The 22,316-nt window shown below is 37.7% G+C and overlaps 1 protein-coding gene across 1 annotated transcript; it reads right to left on the bottom strand.

Moving 5' to 3' along the window:
* Window positions 1-4,888: 4,888 nt before the first annotated feature.
* LOC134753592 (43 kDa receptor-associated protein of the synapse homolog) lies at window positions 4,889-19,230 on the bottom strand. Its single transcript, XM_063689515.1, has 12 exons — window positions 19,142-19,230; window positions 18,772-18,851; window positions 15,163-15,320; window positions 13,601-13,752; window positions 12,449-12,571; window positions 11,024-11,207; window positions 10,225-10,425; window positions 9,005-9,114; window positions 8,381-8,561; window positions 7,651-7,841; window positions 5,875-6,010; window positions 4,889-5,021 (listed from the first exon to the last, which is right to left on the bottom strand). The coding sequence occupies exons 1-12, from the start codon at window positions 19,177-19,179 to the stop codon at window positions 4,926-4,928; spliced, it is 1,650 nt and encodes a 549-aa protein (XP_063545585.1). The 5' UTR covers window positions 19,180-19,230; the 3' UTR covers window positions 4,889-4,925.
* Window positions 19,231-22,316: the final 3,086 nt, after the last annotated feature.

Genomic DNA, 22,316 nt, shown 5'->3' with positions numbered 1-22,316 from the left:
GCTCGGAGCAATGCTGAGCCGAACGGAGCCGAGAATACCCGAAAGGAATAACTTCGCACCTCTGGTTATACTTAACGGCCTACTAGCCTAGTCGGTAGTGACCCTACGAAGAAGGAGGTCCCGGGTTCCAATCTCGAATTTATTTGTGTATTTATCACGGATATTTTTTGTTCCTAAGTTATGTATGTTTTCTATATAAGTATTTATCTATTTATAGTCGACACAACGCAAGCCTTATTGAGCTTACTATATGGGATTAGGTAGATTAGTGGTTTATCTTTTATATTTATTTTATAATTAGTTCGTGAGTTCTAAAGTATACCTTAACTAAGTATATAAGAAAAAGGCTGGCAAAAAAGAGTAGAAATTAAAAAGTGGCAACATTGTAGTGTCGTCCCTTTCTAATCAGTCTAAGAAAAACGGGACGACACTACAGTGTTGCCACTTTTTAATTTCTACTCTTTTTTGCCAGACAGTACGCGTCTTTTTTTTTAACAAATTTGTACCACAACTACTTAGTTGATGTACATTTACGGACTTCCGGTTCGAACGCCATCTTGATAGTAGCCTCGTGATTAATTCCTTTGTTTTTTGCTCATTAATATTGTTTAAAGTGTAATATCGATAGCTTTATTATACAATAATCTAATGTGGTAGTGTGCAGTGAATGGAGAATTAATCTCAAAGCGTGTTTAACAACCATTTTGGAGTCAACGGCCGGTAGTCCACGTGCTTCTCATAAAATCCAGCTATCGGTTTTACGAGACAACTACAACAACCACCGAACAGCGTCGTGCTCTAAGAGCATTTATTTTGTTCCTACCCTTTTACGTGACATTGGCTACGGGCAACACCGCCCTCAAGTCCATCAAGAAAAGAAAGATGTACATTTACTGGCTTTGTCCTTATCGCACTTACGCTTTAGATAGAGATGGGTGGTTTATATCGATAGAAGTCAGAAGGAAGGCATAACAAGGCATGTAGACTAATAAGCGTTTGTGAAAATGCTTGGAATTTCAAGTATTATATTTACATTTTTTTTTCACAGGCATGGTTTTAAATTTGCATCACATTTAAATCTGTATACATTTTAATTTATAATCCTATCGTCCCTATCGAGTAGGTTTAAGTATAATTTATCCACCGGCAAATACTGGCAACACCAATAAAATAACTTGAAAAAATCTAACTGTCAAGTCAAGACCCAGCATCGTGTCTATATTTTTTAATTTGCCGCCTTATTGTACTGACATAATGATTATTAATGTTGCCAGTGTTTTCAATTCAGTTTCCATATTCGAATGTAATACGAATTTAAATTTCCACGACTATATTTCCTATCTGGAATTATTTTGTCAACTCAGCACGGTCTAATTATCTTTATATTTTAAGTATATTTATCGTGTTTTCCTTAATTGACTTTAATCTATTTATAATAATGTGAGTTGTGAATTTTAAGTGTGACCCTATAGTTTATTTTTCGACAGTTAAAATATTTTCAATCTCAACGAGGATTAGTTATATCTGTTAAGATGAGTCTACACGCTCTGACATTCTGACCAGATCCTGTAGGCACATCTGAATTAATAATATAGTCTACACTCTGGCAACAAAATCGAGTCCCTAGGAAATGGAGGTCGAATGACAGTTATATTTAAAGTACAGGTAAGCCTGGCTAGCCAAATATAGAAAAGTCTGGCTAGTAATAATTTAACTTGATTAATGTGACACTGACGTGACAACGCTGCGTGCAATAACTATGCACATAGAGGAAGTACTATATGTACATATATTGAAGGAATATATGGCGTAGTTTAATCTTCAAGTTGTTTTTATTAGCCAGACATTTTTTAAGGAAATATATCACTTACTTTCATACACAACATTCATTAGGACGAAATGTATAAAAAATAATGTTATATTCCCTGATACTATGAAGTCTGGCTGGCCAGACTTAGACTAGTATGTACAAGTATTTATTTTATACATAAGTTTATATAGCTGCCATGTCAAGATAAATAATTATTAAATTAAATAATTCAGAAGCTATCTATTCATGATACTACAGCCAAAATATAAAACTGACATACATATTTTCATCACTAAACCACATAAATTTTACACTAAAATATTCGACACATTCACAAAATTATTTTAAAAAAATGCTTATTTATACTAGTTACACTTATTTATTATTTATACTGTATATACATCAATGATAACAATATTTATAATTTATTTATTATAATTCGTTTTAAACAAAGAATTTATAAAGCGTATAGTGTAAATTAAACTATGTACCTACCTAAAGGACATTAAATTTTGACAGTGATGCTATGCAACTTTTTAAAAAGTTACACAGATTTTGTCCTACTCTCACACATTTTGTTTAAATGCTGAAAGAACGGTACAACAATAGTGTTCAACATTAAAGGGCCCACTTACTATCAGTCCGCCGGACGATATCGGCCTGTCAGTTAGAACAAAAATTTTACAGTTCCGAACAACTGACAGGCCGATATCGTCCGGCGGACTGATAGTCAGTGGGTCCCTTTAAAATCGATTTTAAATAGAATAGGATATGGACATTCGATCGATTCTTTCGTTTTAAGCATTCCAGTAGGATTCCTTTACCATAAAGACACAATATAAATTTTATCGTGGTTTTCCAAAAAAAAGGTTAATTTTCCAACGAATTTTCTCGTAATTTTAATGAAAATTAACCCCCGACACCCCATCATATTAAATCTTATATAATATTTCCTTGCTTTTACCATCAATTGGTTAGTATATTTTTTTTATATCTATATGAAATAAATTAAGTACACTTAAAATCCACGTCGAAATATTATGTTACCCACGATAAATTCCTTTGATTCAATCAAAATTTCCTATCATTTTAAATATATTATTATATAATATAATATAATATAGGTATTATGAACTGCAAAAATAAAACAATGACATTTTCGATAGTTAAGTACTATTATTCATAAATGTATAATGAGATTTATACACATATTTATATAAGTAATGTCAATGTTTTATTAATTTCATTTCACGTGTACACACTTGTGCATAATCTTCGACATTCTTATTGCTATATAAATAGACTAAATATTATAAAGATAAGGCTTAATATAATAAAAATAACACGTTATAGCAATAGGAAGCTGGGTAAATTATATATCCATAAAATTATTTAGAAATATCTACACTAAATCTGTTACCAAAATGTTTAGTCAAGATTATTATCGTTAATGAACAATCCATCTCTCTCGCACTTGTAGTCGTACACGTGTTTAGAAAGAGACAGATGTTTCAGTCGACGATAGAAGAAATAATTGTTCTCTACCTAACGGTGACAACTTGACAAGTCACTTGATTAAGGCGCACCTCACAAGAACTGAAACTATCAGAAATTAAGCACCAGAATCTATGGTAAGGTCAAATCCGGGTTAGCGTGGCTGGCCATCATATTGGGACTGTTTACACATTGATTCGTGTTTATTGCGAGCTCATATATTTGCCACTAAATGCAAGTAGCAAGTAGCTACACTTACTCGTATTCACCTTACCTGTTTTTTGTATGGTGCCATACACAATATTCCGTGATCACAGAAATTTCTGTGCTTAATTTCTGATAAATTCAGCTCGTGTAGGTTGCGCTTAAGTATCATCAGTAGATTTGAATCGCTAGCGAATCAAGACATTGAACATTGATCCAAATTAAATTAAAATAATATACTACTCCACAATTACAAAATTGTTTTGATATTTTTACCGTTTTAAATAGTTTGTGACTATGTACGTATATCTATTAATACATAGGTTCCAGGTTTCAGGTACATACACTATGAATTACTGACAAATGGACATAAATATAATCGTAATGATGATTTGGGTATTTTAGTCATATATTATTTTTATATATTATATGGGCTCTATTGATAGCTTAACAGACTTTAGACTTTAAGAGAAACTTTATATCTGTATATAACATTTTGGACGTTGTACATAGGTAGTATTTGAACAAATAACTGAAACTTGAAATGTAACTATTACTTATCAACATTAATATATATTATATACAAATTATTAAAACGGTTGATAAATTCGCTTCAAAAACAACAATAAGCGTTATATATATTTTTGACACGATTAATTGTGTTTTGTCTTTCGCGGTCTCATCGTGTACAAAGCGCTTAAAAATATCTGTCACGAGCATAAGTAAATGTAGAAATAATTTTAGGATTTTTGTTACTAGCAACACTTTTCTAGGCAGGAACTACCTTAAATATTAGAAATTTTGTGTGACATCTTTGTCATGGTCAATTTTTTTGGGAAAATAACAATAAAATGTTTCCGTAACTTGGTTGTTTGTAATAATATTGGATACAGTCGGATCATGCTAACTTTGCAGTGACAAAGTGTGGCGATGTCATCATTAATGTCAACTTTCTATAAAAATATATGTTTATAATGATACTTCCTCACTTTGTTCTATTCAAGTCGGTGCAGTTTAGCTTTGACGGACTCTAGTTGCTGCCCAGGCTAAAATTGTATATGGAAGTGTCTATATTGTTTCCACAAAAATATTACGTCCTCAAAATAAGATGCAACATCTTATAGAATGGAATCGTTATTCTGATATTACATTAGAATTCCACATTCCAAGTCTGGATTATAAAAGCTTAACTAATTTATTGGAAAAATACAACGGAGTGTCTTAATCAAATGAGCTACAGACGTTTACCAGAAGCGTGCGAATCTTTCCGTGTTCCGAAAGGTCGCAAATTTGAGTCTTGCTCAAATCGGTAAACCTTCAATTTAATACAAAATACCAGTTGATTTGGAGACATACAAAAAAAAATGACCAATACCTATTTAAAGTAGTTCCTCTCTGAAGACATTAGTTGAAGAGTTTAGACACTAGAAGTGGCTTGTTGGCTGCTGTGATCGGATAGCACCGAGTTGAGGTCGGACTCACGGAGCACGGGCGGGGTGCCGAAGGGAAACTCCTGGAAAAGTAAATCAAATCAAATCAAGTAAAGTAAGTAAGCAAATCTTGTCAGTAAATAAGAACAAAAAAAACTACACTCATCCCCTTCTTTTGAGCGCCGGCACCATGACTCTCTCGGTCTACGCCCGAAATGAGACAGTCCCTTGACAAACTATGTATGTTATGCATACATTTCACACCAAAGAGGGTGGGTGGACAGCGGTGAATTGGATCACAGGGCGAATCGGATAGTTAAACAACGTGAGTCTTCCTTTTTCCAAATAGGATAGAGCGATCATAGCAAATTTTGTAGCCACTGTACATTTACTGCCATCTATCACACGCTTAAAACGAAAAATAAAAATATCATAAAATGACCGCAAGACCGGCCGTTGTGGAGATCCCTGGGGGAGGCCTATGTCCAGCAGTGGACGTCTTTCGGCTGATATGATGATGATGATGATCATAAAATGCATTTATATATGGATAAATGATTTTTTTTATTTGCATTAATTATTTTTATATGATTTTGACCCATGTTCATTCACTGATATGCGTTAAAATTGTTAAATAACAAAATAAACCGTCTACGCCATCCATCCGAGAGTAGGCCAAAGATAGGGGCGCCATCTGATCAAGAATCAAATTTTCTTGATTTTCGAGGCACTTTTTTTCCTTAGACACGGAGTTATATCTATAGTTGGTCAAACCAAATTGACAGTAAATAAGAACCAAAAAAACTGTACTCGTACTTTTTTTTGGGTGGGTGGGGTTTTTTGGGTTGGGTGGGTAAGACAAAGATAGTATGATTATCTCTGTCTATGTTTGAAATGAGACAGTGCTTCGACAAACTATGTTTGGTTTCCCTTTACCTGATCGGGCAAGTCCCGGGGCGCGGGCGGCGCGGGCGGCGGCGGCACTCTCGGCGCGCGCGCCGGCGACGCGCACTCCGCGCACTCGGGCTGCGCGCCGCGGACCGAGCGGCGCGACCATGACTCAGGCATACAACTGGAAAGGACAATTCATAATTCATAATTCATTCATAATTCATTTATTGCTTATTATCATGTGGTACAAAACAGATGTTACATTAGGGTACGTTCACACATGAACCCTGTTAGGGCACAGCAAGTATTTCTTAAAACTAAACTATAACTAGGTACCTACATAAATTAAAATTAACGCATTTATATCAATAACGCATATATATTATTTTATACTTATTTTATTATATTAATTACTTATTATTTTATTATAATTTTTATTTTATTTTATTATAATCAATTATGTACTTATTTGGGTACTATTTCAATAGGTACATATAAGTATTGATTTATTTTATCTTTATTACACAATTTGTTGTTAAATACATTCCCACAGTAGCATTAATAAGTTTGCATTAAATATATTTAATTTAATTTACTTTATTATTACTTTATACATACATACAATTATTACTTTATACATACATCTAATTACAAAGTCGAATGTGAAATAAAATTCGGGCGGCCATGTCACACCGCACTCGCGCTGCTCAACTCTGTGCTTATTGTGGCACCGCACATTGACGTGTTCGCATCCAAGTGCATGGTCACAGCTTATAGAAAAATGTAAACGAATATTTGAATCGCTGTATTAATTTAAGTATTAGGTTAAGTATTGGTTAGTATTAAGATTGTAATGTATTGGCAAACGCTGTAATTACAATGTTTTTGAATATATTTTTATTTTTATTCTATTTTATTTTTACCGTATTTCTTTTTATGTTTTATTGTATTGTATGTAATGGGTCTATTGCCTGAATAAAGAAACATTCATTCATTCATTCATAATAAACAATAAACCACTTAAGAGCCCATCAACGTGCTCCTAGCGCCACTGCTTAATAATTGTGATTATTTAAATTTAACGATAGATATTTAAAAAAGGATGCCGCTACGTACTGTATTTTGTATTTAAAAGTACCTTTTGAATACATCAAACTAGATTTTATGTTGCTGGATTCGTCGATCTATGAACTCAAAACAAAAACGGCCGTTTTAACTTTGGACGCATAGATTGACGAATCCAGCGACGTAAAAACTATTAGATATAATGTACTCAAAAGGTACTTAAATACAAAATACAGTACGTAGCGGCCCCCTTTTTTACCTAAATATCTATCGTAAAATTTAAATAATTACAAATATTTAGCAGTGGCGCTTGTGCTTAATGGGCTCTTAAGAGCTGATACTACACATACCAAGCTTATTTAACCTTTTACCGTTAACGGTAAAAGGTTAAATAAGCTTGAAGCCTTGAGGCTTATCTTGGATTAAACTCTACGGCTTTTCAGCTATTAGCGACTGTGCCAGTCAAATGATCAACGATAAAAAATTTTTTTTTTATCCTGCTAGTATTGAGGTGTTTTCAACAGGGCTCGGAACCGGTATTTTTTAAAAACCCCGAAATAGCCCATTATTTTGAATTTTTTTATGCTCATTACGTAGGACTGAATCATGTATTTAGGAAACAATTTTGCATTATTAAAACGTCCCATTAAAAATGAAATTATAAACAAAAGAACGAAAAAGAACGTAATAATACCGGTATTTTTGTATGGAGCAAATACCGGTTTCCGACCCCTGGTTTTCAAGTAAACTACTTACGCTTGATGAACTATATGCGCGCACGGCAGTGAAGCCAGCGGCTCTGGTTGTGTCGCTAGAGGTTCCCTACATCTAGCGCACGCCGGGGCCGCCCACGCGGCCGCCGCGCGCTTGAGGCGCGCTGCGGCGTTGTTGTCACCCAGTGCTGTGTATATCTCGGAGAGGCGGAGGCGAACGCGGCGGACCAGCATCTGGAGAACAAAGTTTATTTAGAATAGAATAGAAGATTTATTTAAATTAGCTTAAATTTAACTTAAGTATTACTTGAGACATACAGAACCAACTTATTATTAAGCGTCACTGAAAAGGTCTCCACTCAGCTTAAAGCAGTATTATTAAAACGGTTTATAAATTCGCTTCATTCATTCATTTATTCCTTTATAAAACATAGTTTTACATGTCAAATACAGTATTTCATATTTACAACTATTTATATCTATGTTACATAGCAAAACACATCAGTATAATATTAGGTATAAGATAATTATATCGGGTAGGTACAATAACAACAACAATTAATAATATATTGATTTTTGACACGATTAATCGTGTTTTGTCTTTCGCGGTCTCATCGTGAACAAAGCGCCTAAAAATATCTGTCACGACCCTAAGTAAGAAATAATTTTTGGATTTTTGCTACAAGCAACACTTTTCTAGGCAGGGACTACCTCAAACATTAGAAATTTAGCAGCATTTATGTACTGGCCTTTAATATATGAAAATGCCTTACCTTAGCCCCAACAGACGTGGCGACCTCCAGCAGCCTAGTGTTGAACTCAAGCGGACGGCAGTTACAGATGCGGCCCTGCTTCCGAAGAGCTTCCAGGCAGCGAGCTGCGCCATCCATAGCTTCCATTTGAGCTAGACGGTCTCCTAGGGCTTGACCAGCGCCCATTGCTACTTCGTAGTGCCTGAGATAGTGAAAAATACTTAAGAAGTAAGTAATAGCAAAGCTATGTTACCTGTCGTTAAGTTGTAAGCCTTACATTGGCTTGGGAAAAATATCGACATATTTTATGGCAATATTTTAACCAATGGCAATTTCCATCACGGCAGCTAGAGGATGGACAGTTAAATTGTTGATATGCCAAATTCAAACGGCGTTTGAATCAAAAAATAATGTGGTCCTTCGATCCAATGCGGCACTCGATATAGATTGAGGTAACAAAAGTTCCAAATAACCTATGTTATGGTTCTTTGCTTTAGCCACGCAGAACGCGCAAGTTATTTGCCACCAAGCGACATAATGTGGCTGGCGCATGTAGAAAAGAAGTGTGGATAGCTCTCACCCCACATACACCGTGTGCAATTATGTATGCAATTTGAATACATTCTATTTAAGATATGTTAATACCTTAGAGCTTTCCCAATATCGCACTTTCGTCTGTAGACATCGCCGGCTATGCGCACGGCTCGCGCGTAGCTACCTTGATCTCCCGCCACCGCTGCCAACCTTAACGCCTCCTGTGGATGTTTGACAATTGATCAACAAAGTGAGCCAGTAATAATATGAAATACCATTGATATTTGGGTATTTACATGCACAGTAGACCGAAACCATACTTGTAGTCAGGAATGAACATTTTCGACGAAAACTTTTTATTGTAAAAAAGCCGTGGAATTTTGAAGGGTTTTCCAAAATCTGAAAATGCTTTCTACATTTCACTAGCGTTTGCGTGTTTCGTGTCATCATACAAAATTTTGTAATTGCTGGCTGGCTGAATTGTCCATGACAGCAAGATAAGCTCCACCAGCGCTGTTTTATCTTATTTGCCTTGCTTATTTACTACGTCTATCTGGCTACAACTCACGTTGCAATAGTCAAGAGCATCTCCCGGCTCCCCTCTTGCTCTCAACGCAGCTGTCATTTGCAGCAGCGCCATCCTGTGATGCCTGATGTTGTCAGCCTTGCCTGCCTTCCCTGCTTTTCTCCTTTCTTACCCGGAATCGCTGTCTTGTCTGTCTCACCTTAGTTATATTAAATGCCTTGATTACTTTGTCTATATGTCTACAACTCACGTTACAATAATCATGGGCATCCCCCAGCTCCCCTCTCGCCCTCAAAGCAGCGGCCATCTGAAGCAGCGCCATTCCCAGGTAGCATTTATACGTCATTATGACGTCGCTGACGTCACTTTGCTACCTGTGTTCTATGATACCGGTGTTAAGGTCAGTCTTACTTACCTTGTCTGCCTTCCGTGTCTAGCTCCTGCTTTAACCACTTTGTCTATTGTCTACAACTCACAACACAATCATAACCATGTGTAATTATGTGTATCTCCCAGCTCCGCCCTTGCTGTCAAACCCGCAGCAGCAGCGCCATTTTAAGATGCGTGGTGTTAAGGTCAGCTAGTCTTTCCTAGCGTCGCTGTCGAGCTCCTGCCTTGACTACTTTGTCTATTGTCTACAACTCACAACACAATCATAACCATGTGTAATTATGTGTATCTCCCAGCTCCGCCCTTGCTGTCAAAGCCGCAGCAGCAGCGCCATTTTAAGAAGGTCAGCTAGTCTTTCCTAGCGTCGCTGTCGAGCTCCTGCCTTGACTACTTTGTTTATATGTTTACAACTCACGTTACAATAGTCATGTGCATCTCCGAGCTCTCCTCTTGCCCGTAAGGCCGCCGCCATTTGCAGCAGCGCGACTCTGTGATGTCTGGTGTTGAGGTCGGCGGCGCGCGGGCCGCGGCCGAGGTCGCAGGCGCGCGCCGCGCACGCCACCGCGCGCTCGGCGTCGCGGAGGCGGCGCCACAGCTCGGAGAGACCGACGTACACCTACACATACATATTATAGGTAGTAGAACCGTCAAACCACCCAAACATACTCCAATATGGTCCATAAGTTGGGGGGTGTTTACTGGCCATTACGGGGTCAAGGGAATCCTGGCCAAGATGGGGCACGCTGACAACACCGATTGTCGTATGTGTGGCAAAGAGGAAGAGACAATAGAACACCTTATGTGTGAATGTCACGCCCTCGCCAGACAAAGAATGAAGGACTTTGGAACAGGCTACCTGGTACCAAAGGAATTCAAAAAGCTACCCATAAGGTCCATCATCCGGCATATGGAGATGGTGGGAAAGGCTCTTGAGTAGCGGACGGATCTTTCCTAGGGGGTAACTGCACAAAAGATCCCTATGGGTCGAAGTGTATCCGTGAGGGCCCCCGAAACTATAAGATAAGATAAGTATCAATAGCAGTTCCTTTTGGTTTAGTCTGTTTTTGTCTTTCATAACTCCAAGAGCCTTCTGAAAGTCATCCATGGTCTTGGAGAAGGCGCCCAGCTCCAAACTGACGGCTGCCACGGTGAGATGGACGTAGCCAGCGGTGGTTTCCTTGTACAGTGCAATATTATGCCATCTAAACTCTAACCTGTAATAGTAACGTATTGTCGCCCTGCGCCTGGGCAACCCCCAGCGCCTTCTGGAAACCATCCATGGCCTTGGAGAAGGCGCCGAGTTCCAAACTGACGGCTGCCACGGTGAGATGGACGCAGCCGGCTGTAGAACCTCCCCCGCAGTCGTTGTACAGGGCATGGCGGGCGTATGATAGAGCTCTGGAAATCAAAATACATAAATATACTAGGTAACAATTTTATCGTTAATGCTTTTTTTTTCAAACGTGTAATACGCGACATTGAGGAGTTCTGCTCTGCACCAATAGTTCTAATTCACCATATTGTTTTTCTTTTAAAGAAAATGCTCGATTTATTGATGAATATATGTGTCGTTTCCAAGCAAAAAGTCCCACTTTGTCGCTTGCCAAAGAAATAGAATAGAATTATTTTATTCGTAAGCACAAAAAAACGAGACATTACATAACGACACGCAGGACGCCTTGACAGGTTATTCGTAAAAAGATCAAGCAAATGTTCGTCCTTATGGTAAGCGACAAAGTGGGACCCTTTGACTAGACTTCGACACATATGTATAAATATGGCTATGTACGAGGGGCATGGTGAGGGACGGGGGGTAATACACGCGACGAAAAGGAAAAAATGGGAACTTTTATCCGGTGACAATTGCATTACAAACTTTTTGACAGGTGTCATTTGTCAAACAAGTTATGAGGATGAATGAGTGATGAGTTATGGAAAAACCTGATGTATACAAAGTTGAGTGCAGCTGCGGTAGTTCGTACATTGGGCAGACCAAACGCACTATTGCCTGCAGAATTAAAGAACACATTGCTGCGGTCAAGAACAATGACGTTCGCAAGTCAGCTATTGCTCAGCATCTCCTTGAGTCGGGTACAAATCACTGGATCGAGTTGCATAGTCCCAAGGTCATTTCGACAAAACGCCACTATATACCAAGATTGGTAAGAGAAGCCGTTGAAATTCACAAATACAAAAATTTTAATCGTGAAGATGGGTTTAAACTGTCAAATGTGTGGAATCCTGTGATTTGTTTGTGTAAAAAACCAGTGATATCCGAATCAAACACGCGTAGTGACACTGTGAGTGTAGTGTGTTTGGACAGACCAACGAGTGTGAACGCGACCGGACCAACAAGTGTGAATGCGACCGGTGGTAACGTTGAAAGTGAACGCAGCCGACGCGCAAGAATGAGGGTAGACAGAGCGCTGTCTACACAACTTTGACACCCACCCGCTATCTTCAGTCACCCGTGAACATGATGCATGTAACTGCGTCGAAATATCGGGAGCTCACAAATAATACAAAAGGTAATCACGGTCTATATCCCGGTCAATATAAGTCTAGTGAAGTTATGAGAAGCCACAATCATGCACCAAGCGAATATTCATTCAAACAAGCATGTTATTGTAATATCATACCTGTCCAGTCCACCCAAGGTCTGATGTGCCCTGGCCAGATTGAGGTAGGCTTCAGCTCGCATCGGTGCGGAGTCCAGCTCCTCAGATATCCCTAGCTGGCGGTTTGCAAATTCCAGGGATTCCCTGTAAAAATGTTTAATCTTACGTATCATCATTATACTAAATGATTGCAGATGGTGGTGTTTCTGAAAATGAATGAACGTTGAGAACTATTCAGAAATAGCAAGAGGAAATATGTTGGGAGCATCAAGATAATTAAAAAAGCGCACTCTAGTTTCAAGTTTATCTCTTGTAAAAGAGCATAATCTTGACGCTCCCAAGGAGAGCCTTGCAAGGTGAAGAAAAAAGTAAACATTTCGTTTCAGATGTTAAGAAAGGAAGAAGATTGCTACATCGACAAGAGCACAACTAAGTTTCTGATGACAATTTTATCTATTACTTAATGATACACAAGGAGTTTAACAGTGCAGGGATTACGCGAATAATTGACAAGCTGACAAATACCACGTCCAATTAACAAGGATATCTTTATAAAAGTTTGGTTTTTTCTGGAATGGTGTAATTTAATCATGTCGACATCATAGCTGTTACAAACATTGGCTCATACCTATATACTTATTGTATAAACCTGGTACAAATGTCCAAACAGAGTGAAGCGATCGCTCCTGTTTCGAACCCCTCTTAGCACCGATAGTCACACCTTCACGTTAATCATCACCCTTAGATGTGGACCATACCATAAAGTAATAAACAGAACTGAACTCCCCAAAGTCCATGTAAGCCTGGTACAGACGACCAAGCAGAGCGGAGCGGTTGCTCCTGTACCCGACCCACACTTTCACTGCTATGCCCATTCTACCCTTAGAAGTAGACCATACATGAAGGGTACACGGAAAGAACATGTCTAGTCACATTGACAACATTTTGAGTTATCGCGGTTCGAAAGGAACGATGTGGGTAATTAACCATATTATTTTCGTGTATGGGTGTTTTTAAAGTGGGACAAAAACGAGTTATATTGATAATTGCAGCGGTAACGGAAATTGTAACTAATAGTTCATTAAGGGCTCTACATTTTGAGATTAAAATCTCAATTTCCAAAAAAAGTGACTAGACTTGTGCCTTCCGTGTACCCTTCAAATAGAACCTTACCTGTACTTTCCAAAGTCATTGTATGCTTGATACAAGTGCCCAAGCAGAGCGAAGCGGTCACTCCTGTGCCGGACCCCTCTAAGCGCCGATAACCATACTTTCACTGCTAGTTTCTGCTCATTCTGTCCGTACAGCCGCACGCCGCGCTCGATCTAAATGAAAGTTCTATATTTTAGTTTCAGTATGCTGGACTGGACTTACACATAAGTTCTAAAATCAATCGATTTGCTAACCCTAAAGTTACCATGGGATGGTTACCAGTTCAATTTGAAACTGGGTTAACGGATTAACCGCTTAACCTCGGGTTAGTGGAATGGTGCAAGGCGCTGGGCCTTAGGAGACTCAAAAATATATAGCTAACTAAAAATCTGCTTTAATTACTTACCATAGTTACGTTGGATCTAGAAGTATTCGAGGTCTATATGGTGTGAATTCTGGAACCCAACCAAAAGCTCAAACGCTCTGTTTTTTCGGCAAACTACTTAGTAATAAATCTTTTGTTGCCGTTAGGCTAACTGTACTATGTAACCCCAGGTCAATAACATAACCTTCGTGCTAGCGAGGTATTATTGATCGATGCGCATACAGCATCCTCGGAACTCTCGGAAGTGAGGTGCGCGGGACCAACCCCGACGAGAACCCCGGCACGCTAAATTGTAACAATCTACTTCATCATATAGGTACCTTTTGTCACCGTTAGGTTAGATGTACTTAGTTGCACCTAAGGGGTTCAGTGACCTCCAGGGACCGGCCCGCTATCCCTTATCGGGGTTTTATAAGGGTATTGCATTAGGCTTAACTCACCATACCCTTTGCCAGACGAAACCCTTGGTTTTGCTTTTAAAAACCCTTATATAAAGCTACCACATTTGAGTAATCGGTAGCCCAAAGACCCTTACAAAACCCTTATCATCCGCTCACCAACACCTTGCATATTGCTTATAAGGGTTAGCCTTATAAAGGGCTTCCCTTTTAGCATATAAGCGTGCTAATTTAAGTCGTCTACCTTGTTCATAAAGCACACATTACTTCGAATCCGAGCGATCATCGGTGGCGACGGCGGCGTTCTTTGACTAGGCACGTATTTTCTTTCCTTTTCATACACTACCGTAGATATATACTAATCCTGTCTCTTTCACGCGAAGGGAAACCTTTATAAAAAGCGCTTAAAGTTAAAGGGTAACCCTTATTAAGAGATAGCCTTATTTTTGGTTAGCTTTTCCGTAAGGGTTAGTCAAAGGTAAGGGTATGAATGGGCTTGCAGTTCAAAAGGGAAAGTCTTTCAATGTGTTAGCCGTGTTTAAGTGTCGCCCATTGAAAGGGTTTTATCGCGGAAAGGGTTGTCCGGTCCCTGGTGACCTCACTTTCGTCCTAGCGAGGTATTGATCGATGCGCATTAGGCATCCTCGGAAACAGACAAGTAACAGTAACAGAAGCGTGGAGCGCGGGACCGAAACAAAAGCGCCAGCGCGCTAAATTGTAACAATCTACTTCTTGGTATACTTATTTGTCACCGTTAGGTTGGATATACTTAGTCACACCTGAGAGTTCAATGACCTTACCTTCCTTCTAGCGAGGTATTGATCGATGCGCATGCGGCATCCTCTGAAGCAGTCAAGTAGCCCCGCGGTAGCAGGGGGGCGGTGCGCGGGACCGAAACGAGAGCCCCAGCGCAGCGCTCCATTCCGCTCCCCGCAGTCCTCAGCGAATGAGTGTAGCTCTATGAAATGGATGTTAGTTAGGAAGTGAGTTTATAGATGGCGTTGTAATCAAATTTTGAAATCGTGTGGGAATGGAAACGACTGTCAAACTACGGGCATTATGCAGTGCTAGTGCATTTGGTGATAATTTATAAACACAGAAAACAGTAAGTTGCTACTCAATTGGACTCATTATTTTTAATAGGTATTAGAAACCTTAATAGCGTGATTCAGGAACATACGTGCACGTAAAAGCGACATCTATCGGGCAAGTTAAACAAGTGGCTTTATATAAATTGATTATATTTAGCAAAAAAAACATAACGCTTAGTCGTTCGTCGTTCCTTTTATATAACAACCGGCCAAGTGCGAGTTGGACTCGCGCACGATGGGTTCCGGACCATTACGCAAAAAAACGGCAAAAATATCACGTTGGTTGATGTATGGGGAGCCCCACTTAAATATTTATTTTATTCTGTTTTTAGTATTTGTTGTAATAGAGGCAACAGAAATACTCATCTGTGAAAATTTCAAATGTGTAGCTATCACGGTTTACGAGTTACTTAAGTGGTGACAGACAGACGGACAGACGGACAGCGGAGTCTTAGTAATAGGGTCCCGTTTTTACCCTTTGGGTACGGAACCCTAAACGTTAACTAATAAATGAAACACACACTTTAAAAACATGCATCAAACAAACTATGATCACTAAAATAACATGGGAGAAGAAATGCAGCCGAAAACAGATTTTAATAATAGAGATTTAAGATTTAAATACTGTCCCATGTCCCATCCTAAAAAACTTTGTTTCATTGCTTTTATAGGTTTTTTACGACCGGTCTGGCTTAGTGGGTAGTGACCCTGCCTGTGAAGCCGATGGTCCTGGGTTCGAATCCCGGTAAGGGCATTTATTTGTGTGATGAGCGCAGATATTTGTTCCTGAGTCATGGTTGTTTTCTATGTATTTAAGTATTTATATACCTATTATATATATCGTTGTCTGATTACCCACAACACAAGCCTTCTTGAGCTTACTCAATTTGTGTAAAAATGTCCTACAATATTTATTTTATTTATTTATTTATAGGTTAATAAAATATAAATGAACATAAGTCGTCATTTGATTTTTTATGGATTAGGAGCGAGGAGGGAGAGAGTCATGAAAGATTTGATTCTTTAAAACACACATGCTAAGTTTGAAATATGTTAAAGTTGAAAGTCCCTCGACTTTCGCGAAACTACTCAAGGGATTATTATTGTATTACCTATTTACACGTGTATCGTACAACGTTTTACACTACAGGCCCTTTAAATTATCGACGTAGTTACGTAATGTGCTTGTTTATAGCACAGGGTGTCGTAATGGAGCACCAGATGTACTGTAAACTTTATTATGTCTGTTAGTCTAGATATTTGTAAGATGGGACGTGTTGCAGTTGTTGCAATAATCAAAATTAGATAAATAAAATAAGGTTGTTAGCCAATCATTAGGAGCCGATATGGGTGGCCAATAAATACGTTAACATTTTTTTTACTGCGGCATATTGTTGAAACATTTAACAACCAAACGTTTGCGCTTGTGTATCAAAGATTAAGAGATTATTTTGAAAATAATACGTTTTGTTGTAGTTCAACTACAATGATTGTAGTTTTAATTTTAATGATATTTTGGAAAAGACGTGTAAAAAAAGAAACATCAACTCCTAAAAGTTTATTGCTAACGTATTTTTTGGCCAGCCTGTAGTATAGTTTACTGTAAAATATAGTTGCTTACCTGTCTGGTCGGGCAAATCTGGCAAGCCTTGAAGTTAACAGACATATCAGACATGCAGACAGACAAGCGGTGATTCAAACTGATGTATGTGAAGTTCACTTTTTAACTTAGTACACTCAGCAAAATTAAAAAAAGGTTGTTATTTCCTTCGCAATTGTTTTGTCTTTTGAGCACCTTTTGGGACGAAAATTTGGCTAAGAAACGTACATTTTGCTGAGTATACTTATATACAGGATGGCTTAAATAAGTACATTCCCGTTGCCAGAGAGGTATTGGGGTAATACTGAGCAACTTTTACTATGGGACCAACCACGAAATCGCGAAAAAATATTTACCCTCACATAGAAATTGGACCAGCCAAAATGTATGAAACAGCCAAATTTTTTTTTCGCGATTTCAGCGTTGGTCCCATAGTATAAGTTGCTCAGTATAATCCTAAAACCTCCCTGGCAACGGGAATGCACTTATTTTTTAGCCACCGTGCTGATGAAAAACATCCTGTATGTAAAGTAATGAAATAAATATGATTTTTCTAAAGAAAACTAATGATCGCACACCGAGATATTTAGTCTTAATAAAGTATTTTATTAAAGGTATGAAAATATACCTACATAGGTATTAAGTGAAATAATATTTATTTTTAGTCGCTAAACCGCGTAGTTAGTTAAACCAAGAATAACCATCATAATAGGGTATTTGACTGTTATTTTACAGCATGCATGAAATAAAGCACCAGAAGTTTAATAGAGAAACGTCGACAGCAGTTATTTTTAGACACAATTTTTATTTTAAAACCAGTATAAAACTATAAAGAGTATGTACTTCGATTGTGACGTCACATGCTAGTGTTTCATATAAATTTCATAGTAACAAAATCGTTTTGACAGTTCAAAAAAAGAAACTGATTTGACTAGTAGTCAAATACCCTATTTCATAGAAGTTTGACGTTTAAAATAACACCTGTACGGCTACCATCAGTTTGGCACTGACATAAACGCTCGCGTAAACGTAACATACTTTCTATGCATCTCGCTCGTACCAACTCGTACTGACATATTAAAGCGAGCGAGATGTATATATATAAAGTAAATTACGACTACGTTAGAGTATATGTCAGTTTTGACACTGTCAGTGACTAATGGTACGGGTACTGCACTGCGTGTGCTGTCAAAATCTCTACACACTTTTGGTTTAACTCTAGCATAGAGTAACTTATACTAGAGCGGTACTGTCATAGTAAATTTTGTAACCACAGCAAATTCAGTGCCATCTATCGACACACTTTAAAACTAAAAATGAAGATTTATAAAAATACGATAAAATGTATTTAAATATGGATAAATGTTTTTTTTTATTTCCATTAATTATTTTTATGATTTTGACCCATGTTCTTATGTTCTTTCACTGATATGCGTTAAAATTGTTAAATAACAAACGAAACCGTCAACGCCCTCTATACGAGAGTAGGCCAAAGGTACTGGCGCCATCTGATCGAGATTAAAATTTTCGTGATTTTCGGGGCACGTTTTTTCCTTATACTGTATCCATCTATTACGGATTCATCTTTGATACCTGGTATGAAAAAATTAGTTCCAGTGAAATTCCGCAACATGGCGCGTGATCATTTCTGGTCAGGCTTTAAATTAATCTACCATGATCGCAGGAGTATGGTAGGGTATGTTAGGGTAAAATGTTACCTGGCGGTTCATCGAGGTGATGTGAGGGGTCCGGGGAGCTCAGCAGCCGCGTTGCCGACAGCTGGTGAGCTGGTACCCCGCTGAAATTAATAATTTTTTTTTAAGAAATTGTCAAGTAAATCATATTTTAAGTTTTGTCCCTATTCACCCCAGCCATCCCTATACATCCCGGTTGACGGTACGTAATAAACTAAACAAGAGCCAAAGAAAAATCACTCTCAAAAAACCTTGATAATGTGATTAAGAAAATTAGCTCGCACAAAACAGCGCCATCTCATGTGTAATCTGAACACCAAACTTACACAAAGATTAATGGCAAACTACGATTTTCAACTTTACCACATTAAATTAAGGTTCAAAATTAGCTTACCCGAGGAAGTCTCGCGACTCTATAGAATCCCATGACATGTTCCTCGGGTGGAGCCGACAGCGTCACCTGGACGTCGGGTGCATCCTGCGTTCTCGCTCGCACACCGCGCACGAACACTGGAGAGAAAGAGATAGATATATTTTTCATGTATATCCCTTGGTAGTAAGAATTAAATGTAAGTAGGTAAGTATATTTAATTATAAATATATGAATAAGCAAGGATAAATACATATTAAATACATTAAAAACCTAAAGTTGCATGGGGCATCGTCCCCAGGAGAAAATAAATGGATTGATAAAATAGATAAATACCTAGATTGATTTGAAAGGGACGAAACTGCAGTGTTGCCACTTTTTAATTTCTACTCTTTTTTGCCAGACTGTAATTACTAATCAAATTTCTGATATGAAATTTAGATTTAAATATTTATTTAAATAAACCTGATTCAGACACCGCAGGCAGCACACCTCAGCAGCCGATCCATTTTATATCATAAACGGCAGCCATCACGTCGCCTTTACAGCATTACCTGAAAATAAAGTTAAAAAGTTATACAATATAAATTTAAATACACTACTCATAAGGAAATACTCATACTACTGAAGTTACACAGACAGAAAGAAGTAAATTAAGAGTCCCGGGCAAGCTCGGCCGAATTTCACCTCCATACAAACGGAGTTTCGTTCTCATTTTAAAACATTAATTTTTATCTCGCAAAATATTGACCCTATAAGTATGAATATAGTCTCATTCGATTCAGCGCCAAAAAATACACGAAAATGACACCTCACATGCCCAGTTGGTAAACTGTGCATTTTTTTAATGAACCATCTGACCACACCCCCCGAAAAGGGGGTCAGAACCCTAAATGTTGATGAGGACTCATCGGATCCTCATTTCTAGTTCCAAGATAAAGATAAAAAAACAAAGTTTCATGGATGTACATATTTTGCCGCCAAAATATGCAATTTTTCCTGTACGTTGAAGTCTTAACTACAGTCAGACTGAAATGCTGCTGAAGGTCGTCACCTAATCACTTACGTATGCTAACAATTTATGTAGCCTTACATGCACAACCCAACACACACACACAGACAAACTTTTTCTTTAATTTTTCTTTCTTTAAATTAGTTAATTTCTTTAATTATTACTTCTATTAATGTCACCTAGTTTTTTACTTAACCTTTGGTTGTATATTGCGAATCCGGCTACCACGTGACAGGCATAGCCTAGTGTGGGGCCACAGGATAATATCTAATGTTATTAAGGTTTTTTCTTTTAAATAAATATTCTTATTCTTATTCTCTTATTCTTATTCTTAAACTACGTGTTGTATTGTATTTAATGAAACTGCACATACAATGACATGACATGAGACATGGCTTTGCATTACAGGACTAGATACAGTCCTGTAATTAAATAGTTTATATGTGTAGCTTCAATTTATAAAACAAACGAAATAGAGCAAAAACAAGTTTTGTATAAAAAAACCTTGAATTCGCGGCATTTTTTTAACTATGGTATCTGAAGGCACATAAACTAACTAGATATACCTTATTCTATTGTAAGTACAACGTTTCAGAGCAATCTAGCTAGTCTTTTGAACATAAGAGCGTAACTAAGTTTGTATGAAAAACCTAGAAGTTTTAACAACTATGAAATGCCTGAAATGAATTAGATTACACGGGGGTAGCATGGTCGCATTTTCGTCGCTTGTCAATGCCTGTCACGTTCTAACAAGTATGTAAGTTTGAAAGTGACGGGCATAGTCACAGGCGATAAAAATGGAACCATGCTGCGCCCGCAGGGGGTTCTGGTAGGTTTTCGTGATATTAAAAAGTGAAAAACTCATCCCACAAACGGCCTCCAAACACGATATTATGCATTCAGGTGAGCATTCCGTTTATTTCGCTTATTCAGGCCGAACTGCAAAGTTAATTATCGCTCATCAGGGCTTGTTTCAGTCGTTTCGTAATGACATCATTCACAATGCTGAATGTTACTTTTATTATTTATGAGTTTTATGACAGTGCTAGTATTTTTCTGTGACTAAAATAAAAATAAAATAAATAAATATGCAATAATAAATATTCTTCTTCTTCCTCGCGTTATCCCGGCATTTTTGCCACGGCTCAAGGGAGCCTGGAGTCCGCTTGACAACTAATCCTATGAATTGACGTAGGCACTAGTTTTTACGAAAGCGACTGCCATCTGACCTTCCAACCCAGAGGGGGAACTAGGCCTTGTTAGGATTCGTCCGGTTTCCTCACGATGTTTTCCTTCACCGAAAAGCGACTGGTAAATATCAAATGATAATAAATATTAAATAATTTTAATAACAAAACCTCCGTGAGATATATTAAATATATTAACATGTCGAGCGTTTTTCGACTTAAAATACGTGAGTGACCCGTTATTAATATATTTAATATTAAATAAAGCTAAAATACATTTATACACTTTTTGATTCTATAAGTGTTTAAAGATTACTCTATTATCTTTTTTCTTAACTTTAATTATGTATGATAAATATATTATGACATGTTTAATTTTCACGTCTCGAGCTTGATATGAAATTGAAAAAAAAAGAAAAATACTTAGAAAGTTACTGGTTGGATATAGGTACGCATTTGAAATAGGTGAGCTGTCATCATATCTTTTTATTCTTTTTATAATTATGATTATCAGCACGGTTTTTTGCAACGAAGGTCAACTGTATCCAATCTTGTTTTACTTAATGATTATGTCACTGAAGCTATGGATAGTGGGCTTCAGGTTGACGTCATATATACTGACTACAGCAAGTGTTTCGATAGAATTGATCATAGGTTGCTTATATCAAAGTTATATGACATGGGAATACATGGGGATTTACTGAGGTGGTTCTCCTCTTATATCAATAATAGGTCTCAGGCTGTCGTGGTCAACAACTATATATCTGGATGGGTATCAGTCCCAAGCGGCGTCCCGCAAGGGTCACTGCTCGGTCCGTTATTATTCAAAAATTTTGTTAACGATATAGGCAAGTGTTTTTTGCACTCTAAACTTCTCTGCTTTGCAGATGACATGAAGATCATTAACGAGATAAAATGCAACCATGACTCAATATTATTGCAGTCCGATCTTGAACGTCTCGATGAGTACTGTGAAGTGAATAAGTTAGAGCTTAATCCC

This window comes from Cydia strobilella, chromosome 27, assembly GCF_947568885.1.
Source record: "Cydia strobilella chromosome 27, ilCydStro3.1, whole genome shotgun sequence".
Taxonomy (NCBI): Eukaryota; Metazoa; Arthropoda; class Insecta; order Lepidoptera; family Tortricidae; genus Cydia; species Cydia strobilella.
Note: the sequence above shows the minus strand (reverse complement) of the source record. Positions and strands in the feature narration are given on the sequence as shown.